The sequence below is a fragment of the Podarcis pityusensis genome, assembly GCF_964106645.2.
Source record: "Podarcis pityusensis genome assembly, chromosome: 7".
In the NCBI taxonomy this organism is placed as follows: Eukaryota; Metazoa; Chordata; class Lepidosauria; order Squamata; family Lacertidae; genus Podarcis; species Podarcis pityusensis.
The window spans coordinates 25,400,507-25,412,914 of NC_138031.1; the positions used below are offsets into that span (position 1 = coordinate 25,400,507).

The window sequence follows — 12,408 nt, forward strand, 5'->3', positions numbered from 1 at the left end:
CCCAGAAGATAACCAGTCCTGTAAAATTCCAATGGTGTTTTTTTCACTTACGACCATCTTTGTAATGTCCCGAAACTCCTCTAGGGGGATTGTTATAACTTTGTCTTCTCTAGTCCAAAAGTCCGATTGTTATCCATATTTTCGCCATTTTATATCCAAGTTTTAACAAATTGTAGCAAATTGTAACAAATTTAGCCAGCAAAGTTCTCATAATAAAATCCTCTCTGCTTTCCGACTTTGACAGCTACTTTGACAGCTGTCAAAATCTCCGACTCTTTTCACCAGGCTCTCTCTTCAATCACCCCGGTTCCCAGGGGGGGGGGGTTACGTTTCTTCTCCCTCAGTTCATCCTCCAGCACAGTTCTTATAGTTCCCCATCGTGAAATTCTTAGTTTTTATCAGCAATACAAATCTTTTTGGACCTTGGTTGCCCCGTCCTTGTCTTGAAAGGTTTACAATAGGGGGGGGGACTGACTTCCTTTTTGGATCCCCCCCCGCTCGTATCCAATTCAAAAAGAAATTCTTTTTTTCCTCCTTTTAAACCCAGTTTCCAAATTACTCACGGGTTGTTGTCTAAAAGTCCGAATTTTCAATAGAAGAAGTCAGCGCTCTCCGCCGGATGGCATGCGGCTGCGCTCGGCAGGGATAGCAGAGGACTCAAAGCACCACGCTTCTCCCCGGCACCCGATCCTTAGCCTTTAAAAAGGCTCCTTCACGAGTCGGGAGGGCGCTAGCGGTGCCAGCCGAGTCTCCATGTCCACGACCCTCGTGGCCGTGGTTTTTAAGGGTCCCCGCATCGCCGGTGCGGTAGGACCCAGCCCCTGCCGAGCAGACTCCCTCCGGAGCTCGGAGGGAGTCCGCCATTCGGCGATGGCGCCAACCCGGAAGTCCTATTTTCTTCCCAAAATTATTTCACCCCCCTTGAGAAATAATTTGATAAATTACCCAAGCCGTAAAATATTTGCATTGAGCTATATAACCAGCCAAACATTCAAATATAGTTGTTCACTTCGGCCAGTGCAAGCAGGACTCCAGCAAAAGGGTTAACCCATCTCAGAGATTGCAATGCCTCATCAAGAAAGAATATCGTGTAAGGTAGCTCCATACTCATGTATTATGGGAAACGGCAGATCGGAGGAAGGCATCTAGCTCAGTGGTTGAGCATTCAAAAGGTTGCAGGTTCAGCTCCTGACAGCTCTCTTCAGGACCCCATGTTTCAGCAAAACTGCCAGAAACTTCTGCCCGAGGCCATAAAAAGACATTGCATGTACTGTGTGAAAAGTCCTAATTGCTCTGTAACTCAAAGAGAAATACCACTCAGTTGTTCAGAATGCAAAGCTAAATCTTCAGCATTATTAAAACTGTCAGGGGAATATAAACAAAACATAAGTGACATGAGTTTCTAAAGTTTTCTCGACTCCTGCTTATGGGTCCTTGATCCTAGAAATTTGGCCAGTCTTTCTCATTTCAGCCAAATTCTTTCTCATTTGGCAAAGCCTTGGAACCACTAAAAGCAGATTCCATGGGTATCTTGATTATCTGCCTTCTTTTGGAGCTGAAGGCCAATAAGCACTTAAGTTCCAGAAACGTAGAAGGAAGATGAATGAAATAACGTGCCCAAAACTTCATTCACCCCCCAGGGGCCCCAATCTCATCCTGCACATCCACAGAAACTGAGAGACAAAAATATAATACTACCCTACCTTAGAAGGTTTTGTAAGGATTAGTGACATGATATATGCAAAGCTCTTTGAACACTCAGGGGAAGAATGCTACATAAATTCTGATTTTTCCCCATTTGAAAGGACAGCATCCAGATTTTGAGGACTCTTTATAGGGCTTAAGAGTATTATTGCTTCCCCCTTCGCGTTTGGGACATGTGCAGAGAATTGCACACCCAAGCAGCATACTGGGGCAATCCAGGGAACAGGAGATTAGTGCATGGCTTCCATATCACAAACCAGCCTTTTCTATTGCTCTGTGCTGCAAGTTACTCAACACCAAGCGTAATTCTTCAATATATTTTTTAAAAAATAAACACTGGCAGAAAATCAAAGAATGTACTGAAAGCCCATGAAAGGCGTTTTCAAACTAAACATGGAAAGAATGCAAGAGATAGAAGTGGTTCTGTGGTATCAGATGATGTCCAGCTTTCGTAAGAGTAACATTCTTCCTGCATTATATGCTCCTTATAGAAAATGGAAATCACTACATTCCCATATGCTCTGTGCCTTTGGTGTTATTCCTTAAACTTATCTTTAATTTTCATCTCTCTCTCTCTCTCATGCACACATACTGTGCTGAAAAATGGACATTGTGACTGTAAATATTTTTCACTCTTTTAATAGGAAATCAAAATTCACATTTTTAACAGGTCTCTGCACACCAAACCAGTATACCTACCTTCCTCATAAGTATCTACAGGCACCCCCCCCCCAACTTACGCAGGGGTTGCGTTCCGGGCCCCTGCATGCACAAGTGAAATTTATTAAGTGGGGAGCACCCTCTAAACACCCTTTAAACATCCTCTCTGCCGCTCTTTCTTCAATCCATACCAAAAATACTGTATCCAAAAATATCCACAACTAGAATTGAAGATCTGGGGCCGGCAGGAGGCAGGAATAAGCGAGGAAAAGAGGCTGCTGATGCTACACTACTCCACAGGTCAGCTGTTAGATGGGGAGGCTGAGCAGCATAAACAAAGCCCCACTGCGCCTCTGGTCTCCTCAGGACTTCATTCACCCTCACTGACATTCTCTTCGGGCTCTAGGGAGGGTCTCCTCACAAGCCACGTGGACTCTCCAGTTCTCTCTCGCCATTTCCGGGTTTGAATTGAATTATTTACATCCTACCAATGCAGGTATATGTGGTCACGTGCAAGTTGATTGTGCGTAAGTGGAAGAATGTCTGTACTGTATTTTGGAGTGATCTCCAACCGCTGCAAAATCTATAAGAAAAGAAAAGAAAGCCTGACATCATTTACCCGCAACCCAGCACCGGAGATCTGCAGTAGTTTTGCCAATGCTTATAGACACATTCCCCATCCCCATTTTGATGATCGTCCACACATTTGTTGAATCGTCCAAATATGTATTTTGGTACAAATTGGAATGTACACCTGATGCAGGGCTATAAGTTGTAACACATGGCTAGCCCACAGTTGCAGCTGCTTTGAGGTTTTTACTACAATCAAGTGTACAAATTTTATTAAGTAAATAAATTTTAGGCACTAGCATTTTGTGTTATTTTCGCGAAGAAACACATTTATGTACAGAATTTACTCCACCATATACATTTTTCTACACATTAGTCAAATGGACAACTGAACGGCAAAATTTAAGGAAGTGCAAATTTCAAAGGATGGCTGTGTCTTGATTCACATTTCGTTTCGGGAAGGGCAGATTAGATAGGTTCACCTGTAAATGCAACCCAAAACAAATTTCTCCCATCCCTAACTGCAGCTCACCTGAATGGTGCTTTTGTTTCCGCCATTAGTGGATGTCCATATTATGTTTTTATATATGCTGTAAGCTACGCAGAGTGGCTGGGGAAACCCAGCCAGATTTGGGGGGGGGGGGTATATATAATAAAATTATTAGTAGTATTAGTATTAGTATTAGTATTAGTATTAGTATTAGTATTAGTATTAGTATTAGTATTAGTATTATTAACCTAAAACACACATTACTGTCCTTTGTTCCACGCTTCTCAGTGTACTGCTTCCTTGCTCTATTTATCCTGCCACTGGCTGTCTTCTGCTTTCACACTTGTGTTCTTTCTTAATTCCACACCTCTTCATATTCTGTCATTCTTAGGTGGCCATACTGACTGCAGTGTGAGTACGGTATGTTCTTCGCTCTTGAGCCCCTAAACAATATTTGCCTGAGTCTCTGTGAGGAATGAACCTCTAGACCAGAGGTTTTCAACCTTTTTGGATCCACAGCTCGCTTGACCAACTACATTCTTTCTGCGGCTTCCCTGTGGGGCTCAGGAGCCCAGTTGTGTCACCCCTTGCCTGCAGACCTGGCAGCCCCTCACCCCTTTTCAAACCCTCCCTTGTGGAGTGTTCCTTCAGCCTCCTCTCTTCTCCCCTCTCCTCGGGAGTCCTCTAGGCAGTCGCAGCTGCCACCCCTGGTCTCTGAGCTGGCCCCCCTGCCCCCAAAGAGAGATGCCTCCTTACACTGCCCTACAGGGGCCTGGGAAGCACCCACTGGCCATCCCCAGAGGCACCATTCGCCTGGGGAGCTTGTAGTTGGGACTGCTGCAGCTGTGCAAGCCTTTGGGAAACAGAGACGTAAGAGAACATTAGAGGAAGGGTGGAAGGAAAGAGGAACAGAGGCCAGTGTTGCCCACAGCACCCCTGGTTATCATTCAAGGCACCCCAGGGTGCCACGGCACACTGGTTGAAAACCACTGCTCCAGGCTGCTTACCTGACTCCTGTGTCGGCTTTCTTTACAGTGCAGATGAACTGAAGTCCTTCTGTTGCTACATCTGCCACTCCCTTACAGTTTGCAAGTTTGCGCAGGGCCTCACCTCAGTGGATCTAGTTGAGATATAAACAAATGAGTGTGGAGTTGGGCTTGATAATACGAAGGTCAAGATGTCAACATTTCCCCTCCCTTTTGCTCTCAGTGGCTGCAGGCAGGGTTGAGTCATCTTGTATAATAAACTTCTTTTTTCAACTCATGTCCCAGAGCATGGCAACATACTTATTACTCAAGGCCAGGGTTGGTTCCTATAGGAATTGTGATAAATAAGAGGAAGCCCATGATGTACACAGGAAAAATCTGCAAGAATCCATGATTCATGTTTTCTGTCACAGCGATAAAGAAAACATAGCCCTACTGCAGGTGCAACTATGCTCCTTTCTCTGGAAAATAAGCACAGCTCATCACGATTTTTATAACTGTGTAGGATATTTAAAAAATCATTTTGCCCTTTGTCACTCCCTGTTAACCACTAGTTTTCCTGCAGTATATTCAGTGTTTTTTTTTCTAAAAAAATACGTTTAGGGGGACTCTCATTTTCCTACTCATATTGAAATACTGCCCTTCAATGAGACCAAACTTAGATTCACAAAATGTTTAGTGGTATGCATACTCCTGCATCCCCCCCAGAAAAAAGCACCAAGTAGATTTAACCAAAACATTTATAAAATGCTCAATATCGAAACTGGATCACATCAAGCATATTTAGACTAGAGATAAAGAGCTGATGAGGGTATGATAGAGACATGGTTGCAAATAAAATCAGATTTGTAATCTTGGAACTTGGAATCATACAAAGAAATGCACTTCTATGCAATGCAATTCAGGACTGCCAAAAGGACACACTCCTTAATGAATGGAATTAGCTATCATAACATGCTCTCCTCTCTTGCTCTCCTTCCACGGTCACAGACAGTCATGTTTCTGAATGACAGTTGCTAGAGACCACAGGAGGGAGGAGTGCTCTTGCACTCAGGTCCTGTTGAGAGTTTCCCACAGGCATCTGGGTGGTTACTGTGAAAACAGGATGTTGGACTAGCATACTACGCAACTGTCCCATTTTAAGCATTACATCCTAGCTTCTGATCCCAATCCCGGATGCCCTGTTTTGGCTGCCATGCTCTGACCATGCCAGAAGACAGGACCAAAAGATGCAGATTTTATTCATCTTGCACTGTGGCACGTGTCAGTTAGAAGTAAAACATAGCTTGCCCCCTCCCCCCCCAACCCACATCACCAATCTTCCTCCTTCCACCATGGCTTTCCAGCCAATGTACTTCCGGAAGCCATTACCGCTGCATTTCAAATCTTAGGAAACTTTATACTGTTTCGCTGGTTGCTCATGGAGCTAACCTAACATAAAATGTAACCAGCTCCTATAACCTTAATTTTATAGTAACAAACAATATTTCAAAGGACTTCTGCTTATTATGGGAATTCTGAGACTTTGCTGCACACTAGATTTACAGATAAATGTGCCATGAAAATGAGAGACTTTTTGACTGCTTTGAGGTGTTGTTTTTTCTACAATCAAGCAGTGTATGAAATAAAATAAATTTATGGCATTTAAAAAAAAGAAATCACCCCGAAAAACAAAATGCCTGTTTGATTAAATTCAGAGTTTAATCAAATAAGCCCAATATTTCCTCTCTATCAACTTCAGGCCTCTTCTTGCATTTTTAAAGGCAAGGTTCACAGCTGTCTTCTCTCACAGTTTTCTCTCGGAGGTAAATTCATTAATTATAGCTGCATGTATCTTCAAACACAGGTGTGGCTTGTGAAACTGTACCCATAAGTAAAGATTTATTTCCTCACATGTATATTCTGTTTTCTTTTTTTTCCCATGACTGTGATTGCACTGGCATTCTGCATCAGTTTGGGATATATATATATATGTGCACACAATCAGCTTAATCCAATAATTCCTTGCAGGCACAGAACTTCCATCGCTCATACAAATCTTCCACCCACAAGCGTTTTCCCATACGCTTTAGTAGAGGGGGGCAGTTCTGTGCATACATCCCTTTGCTTTCCCACTACATCTCATTAACCTACTTACAGACCTGTTTTGCACAATGTCTTCTTCTTCTTCTTCTTCTTCTTCTTCTTCTTCTTTTCTCTCTCTCTCTCTCTCTCTCTCTCTCTCTCTCTCGTACTGCAAAACATACAACTGTAAAGAATTAAATGTGGTCTGCTATGAATGGTGTTCACACAAGCTATACCACTGGCGGGAAACCCGCAACCATCAAGATGCTGCTGGACCACAACTCCCCTAATCCTTGCCTACAAACGATGCTGGCTAGAGGTGATGGAAGGGTCGGGTGGCACCTGGAGAGCCATAGATTCCCCATTCCTGAGCCACATTTCTAGAGTAAAGGGGAACTCCTGCATCTTGTGCAAGAGGGAAGTCATGTGAAGATCTATGTATGTTCCCAGAGCAGAAGCCACTCATGTACCTCTCGGCAGGCAGAGCAAGCAAGTTGTCCCTTCGGCTGACATCACACTGGAAAGGGACAAGCTTTGCATGCAGATAAATGTTTGATCCCAGGCAATTCTTGTCAAAGGTGTCGTGCAAAAGGTGGTGGCAAAGAACTCTGTCAAGCACCTGGAGAGACACTTCCAGTGAGATTGGCAATGCTAGGCTAGAGACGGAGAAATAGTTTGATGTGGTAGAATGAAGCTTCCTTTCATAGAATCACAGAATTGTAGAGCTGGAAGGGACCACAAGGGTCATTTAGTTCATCCCCCTGTGATGCAGGAATCTCAGCTAAAGCATCCATGACGTCCAACCTCTGTAATCCTTTGTTTACAAAGAGAACTGTTCATAATGAATTGTGTCATACTTTTAAACCATCTTCATCCCATGTGACGCTATGCACCACTTTTATCTATTAGACTCTCCCTTCTGTGTTAGATCTGTTTTCCATAGGAAACTGCCTTATGTCAGGGCAGTCTATTTGTCCACCTCACTCAGAACTGTCTGCTCTGAGTTCATTCTGTTCATATATATATATATATATATATATATATATATATATATATTGTTTAGTTGTTTAGTCATGTCCAACTCTTCGTGACCCCATGGACCAGAGCACGCCAGGCACTCCTCCTGCAGTTTGGTCAAACTCATGCTGGTGGCTTCGAGAAAACTGTCCAACCATCTCGTCCTCTGTCATCCCCTTCTCCTTGTGCCCTCCATCTTTCCCAACATCAGGGTCTTTTCCAGGGAGTCTTCTCTTCTCATGAGGTGGCCAAAGTATTGGAGCCTCAACTTCAGGATCTGTCCTCCCAGTGAGCACTCAGGACTGATTTCCTTAAGAATGGATATATATAGATACATATATATAGAATAAAGCACATTAAATATGGCCATGCTCAGATTCTGCTCAGTATCCTGCCAATGCACCAAAATCTGAGAAGTTTCACCCAGAAATAGAAGTTATTTCCACAAATAATTGGCCAATTTCCAAGCTGTTAAGATTGTTACCTAGCACCACTGGTGTATCCCCATAGTGAAGGGTGATGTAGACATTACTTTATGAGCACATTCCCTAAGAAATCCTGGGCAAAGCCTCAAAGGATACCAATGATTCAGAATAATCTATGCATGTGTGCCATTAACCGCTAAATTTGTCAGTGCCTTGCACGCTATAATGACTTAGCGATCTTTGCATGTTTTCTAATTACTGCAGCCCCTTCTTGCTCTTAAAATTATGCCTTCATGTTCTATGTAATTACCCTAAAGGGGTGAGATCAGAAGTTGTGCGTCACCTGCAAGATTAAAAAACAAAAACAATGGATTTTATTCTTTCTCCCTTTCATTCTCTACCTATATTGGCCAACTAATCATATCAATAAAAGTACCTCTTGCTTTTCAACTTGCAGGTGATAATTTGGGCATTTTCCAGAGACAGTTACTAAAGGTTGAACCTGTTTGTACTGAAATGATTGCTTCAAATGTAATTCCACTTGTGTCTTGCTCCTTAAATGTCACACTGCAGTGCCCCCTGCTGGTAGAGATATCCTAAAGTTTGAACAAAATCATTGAAGTTGCTTGTGCTTTTTAGCGATGCTCTTCTCACAGCAAGAAACATAATATTTCGCAACAATCTTAATCTCATAGTTTTTCTTATCCCAGCACTTTGGGAAATCACACAATTTCTCTTCTTGAAAAAGACAAAATTGGTGCCTGTGCAGGAATGCTGTCTGGCCAGCCGTCAACTATATCCCAAATTGGAGCTCTGTTGCTTAAGCATTTCATAGAATTGTAGAATTGCAGACTTGGATAGGACCCTGAGGGTCATCTAGCCCAACCCCCAGCAATGCAGGGGTCTCAACTAAATGGCCATCTAAGCTCTCCAAGAAGAGGAGTTTGGATTTGATATCCCGCTTTATCACTACCCTTAGGAGTCTCAAACAGGCTAACAGTCTCCTTTCCCTTCCTCCCCCACAACAAACACTCTGTGAGGTGAGTGAGGCTGAGAGACTTCAAAGAAGTGTGACTGGCCCAAGGTCACCCAGCAGCTGCATGTGGAGGAGCAGGGAAGCGAACCCAGTTCACCAGATTACAAGTCTACCGCTTTAACCACTATACCACACTGGCTCTCCAAGGAAGGAGATTCCAGGTCCTTTAATTGTAGGTGTCGAGGCCTGTGCTCTACTAGTAAACTGCAGTCTCTCCCCCCACCCCAAATGTTTGGAGGAGCCAGGTTCACCTCCCTCCCAGGAGTGGTTAAAAGCAGCTTCAGTCAGACCTCATACTTGTGAGATCCTCAATATCCAAGCACAACCATTGCAAGAGAGCAATCCCCAGGCTCTCACCTCTCACAGGCCTTCTGGTTCGCCAGAAGCAACTTAGTCATGCTGGCCACATGACCCGGAAAAACTGTCTGCGGACAAACACCAGCTCCCTTGGTCTATAGCGTGTGCAACCCCAGAGTCGTCCGCAACTGGACCTAACGGTCAGCGGTACCTTTACTTTTTTATGCCTTCTGGACTCCTAGGTCAGCAGGCTTGTGTTTCTTCAGGTTATCTACGGTCCTGACACTTCTCTTTCTTTAGAAATGAAATGCTGCTTGCTGAGCCTACAGGATCTGAAACAGCGTGCCAGAGAAAGCAGGTGTGGCATATTTATTTTTATTTTTTGATGGTGCACTTAATTATTGCTGATTTGGAAGTGGGAACTTTTTGATACACACCAGCATAAGCCAATGGTACTTTTTTTCTGCCAGAAACTCTTTTACAATTGTTTGCTATACCTCATAGAGATCAAACAGGCATGGTTATGAGTGGAAATTTTGAAACTGTGCCAGATTCATTAAAAAGGATACTGGCTCATGAGTAGGGGTTGCTTTTGGGTTCAGAGGGTGTTTTCTCTCTCCCTCCCCCCCTTTTTTTAATTTGCATTGCAACATTTATTTATTTAAAAACATTTTCCTGCTGTGTCTTGTACATGCAGAAACACCTGTGCTGTTACAGAGCTGACCTACTTATCCAAAAATAATTTTTCCTGTGTGGCTGTAACCACTTAAAAATATGTTATTCCTAGGCGAACTAAATTCATAGGGGAGATATTCCAGATCTTTTAATATACAGGCATATTGGATGGCTTAAGAGACTGGCAACGGGTGGCAATATTTTTTAACCTTTTGTGTTGTCAGTTCAAATACAGTGCATTCAGCATACACTGTACAGATTTCCTCAGTCAAGCTGTGTATATAGGAATAACGTTTGAAAGTGCTTAGCCAGTTTGGTCCATGATTGGAGAATGTATTAGATTTATGCCTAGGACAATGCTTGCCCCATTATGAACTCGTTTGGTGTCTTTGGGTCAGTCAGCCTCAGCTATGCATCTGTCCCATTATTCCTCCAGCTAATGCATCTTTTCCTTTATTTCCCCCCATGTATTGTTGCATCTCAACCAAATGATCCTGTATTTCTTTGTTAGCCTCACTTGCACCTTTCAGATATTTGCACAGTTCCTGTATACCTTGACATAATGCTTTGCATTTTGTCTCCCATTCATCAGCAAAAGTCTTGTATGAATTAGACAACTCAATATGGGTGTTTCGTTCATTGTGGGATCTCTCTTCCATACTAGCTCGCTGCTGTACTTTTGCCTCCTTCACTTCTACTAAAAGATCTGCCACCTGTTTCCGTAGATTTTCATTTGATTTTTTTAGTTCACTGACTTCCTTTTCCATGCAGGACACTTCTTCTTTCTTGTTCTGCAGGTCATACTGAAGACCCACAATTTCACTTCTTTTTTCCCAAGCAAGAACCAGAAGTTCATCTGTTTTTGCCTTCAATTCTGTAGCCAACCGAATGTTCTGATTATGCAAGAATTCTTTTTCATCCTCCCATTTTTTCTCAGAATACTTTATTGATCTCTGTAGCTCATCCAGCTTTAACTGTAGCTCTACCTTTGCAGCATTGGCTACTGTGAGCTCTTCTTTCAGACATTCTACATCTTCTTGAATGCGCTCCGACTCTTGAGCTGGCTTCTCCCCTATGTCTTTGGGCATCTTGGCCTTATCAGCCAATTCCAGGAAGACAGGCTCATCCCCTCCGCCAGTGGGCAAAATGCAGGCCTCAACTGGCCTCTTTGGACTACTAATGGCATCTCCCACTTCTGGCATAAATTGGCTCTCAGGCAATCTTCGTTTCTCCAAGATAAACTGCTCTACCTTTGGAACATTCAATGCAAGGCCTACTTGGGACACTCTCTTCACAGATCCTACCTCCTCATATTCTCTGGCAACCTGTTTCTCCTTTATTTCCCTTCTAAACATCGCTAATTCATACTTCTTCCTCTGCTCCCGTTCTATCTGTTTCTGATGCTCCATCTCTCTTTGGTTTCTTTTATTGTCCTTCATCATTAATTCCAATTCTTTCTGACTCTCTTTCGTTTTCTTCTTCTGTTCCACTTCCAGACGTGTCATCTCCAACACCTCCTTTATCCTCCAGTAGTCTATTGAGTCAAGATCCATAGCTTCATCCTTACAAGCCTCTTTTGACCTGGGTGCTTTGTTACACAGCATTCTTTAATTTCTCTCCTCAGACCCAAACAAAGTTGTTGCGCTTGTTCTGCAATCAAATTTTGAAGCATTTCAAGGTGACTCACTGGTTTTATTACACTGTTTCAAAAATCCCACTAACGTGTATCTCACACATTCAAATCTTACAAATTCTCCTCTCAGATACATAACTCTTATATATTAATAACCCATAACTTCAAATCCCACACCGCTGAGGCCAAATTGTGAATCTGCTCTCGAAGATTTAGCTCCTATATATTAGGACCCTACTCTGCTACTAAATTTTGATCCCACTCTCACAGTTTTAACTCCTATATAGCAATATCTCACAGCTTTGGATCCCACCAGGCTGCCAACAAGTTGTGACATTTCCTGGACAAATCTACAAGCTCCTGTCCCCAAGTTCTCACTAAAGTCAGTTCCTCAGCTACTCCTCTAAGTCCAGACTAAAAATACATGAAACTGCCTATTCTACCTTTAAGAACAACTGTCCTAACTCTGTTACATATACTTCAATTATGCCTCTCATCTTGTTCCCCCTTTCCCTCAGACTCTCACAGTCAAATCTCTCTCCTTTCAACTGTCATTTTCCAACCGACTCTCTCTACCTGTCATTCAACTTTAACTCCGCCCACCATTCCATTCCACTTCTCTGCTGTCTGTCCTTATTGCACTCACTCTTCTGTCACAGTCAAGCGTGTGTGGGGCTCATGATGTGTAGCGAGGCCCTAACCAGGAAGGTGCTGCTCTCCCACCATAGAATCCCAACCACCAAAGTCTGAATCCCCACCTGAGTCATGCAGCAGTGCCTCCAGTGCTTTTTGTTTTCCTTAAAAAAATGTTTAGGGGTACTTTCATTTTGACTCAAGAAAATCACCATTTT

General features: G+C 43.0%; 1 protein-coding gene across 12 annotated transcripts; it reads right to left on the reverse strand.

Annotated features, from left to right (window-relative positions):
- Positions 1-2,327: 2,327 nt before the first annotated feature.
- On the reverse strand, positions 2,328-12,408 carry LOC308481491 (uncharacterized protein). Of its 12 annotated transcripts, none has more exons than XR_013988707.1 (6): positions 12,001-12,408; positions 9,467-9,581; positions 8,353-8,512; positions 6,552-6,658; positions 4,432-4,544; positions 2,328-2,947 (listed from the first exon to the last, which is right to left on the reverse strand). XR_013988707.1 is itself a non-coding variant. In XM_081013878.1 (2 exons), the coding sequence occupies exon 2, from the start codon at positions 11,526-11,528 to the stop codon at positions 10,329-10,331; it is 1,200 nt and encodes a 399-aa protein (XP_080870004.1). In that variant the 5' UTR covers positions 11,529-11,574; positions 12,001-12,157; the 3' UTR covers positions 10,051-10,328. The 12 variants fall into 12 exon arrangements, 2 of the variants coding, with proteins under 2 accessions (XP_080870004.1, XP_080870005.1); XR_013988708.1 differs by having other exon boundaries at positions 6,552-6,643; positions 12,001-12,407; XR_013988709.1 differs by lacking the exon at positions 8,353-8,512 and having other exon boundaries at positions 12,001-12,395.

Coding starts and splice junctions, on each gene's coding strand:
- LOC308481491 (XM_081013878.1), bottom strand. CDS start 11,528: ATGCTGTGTAACAAAGCACCCAGGTCAAAAGAGGCTTGTAAGGATGAA.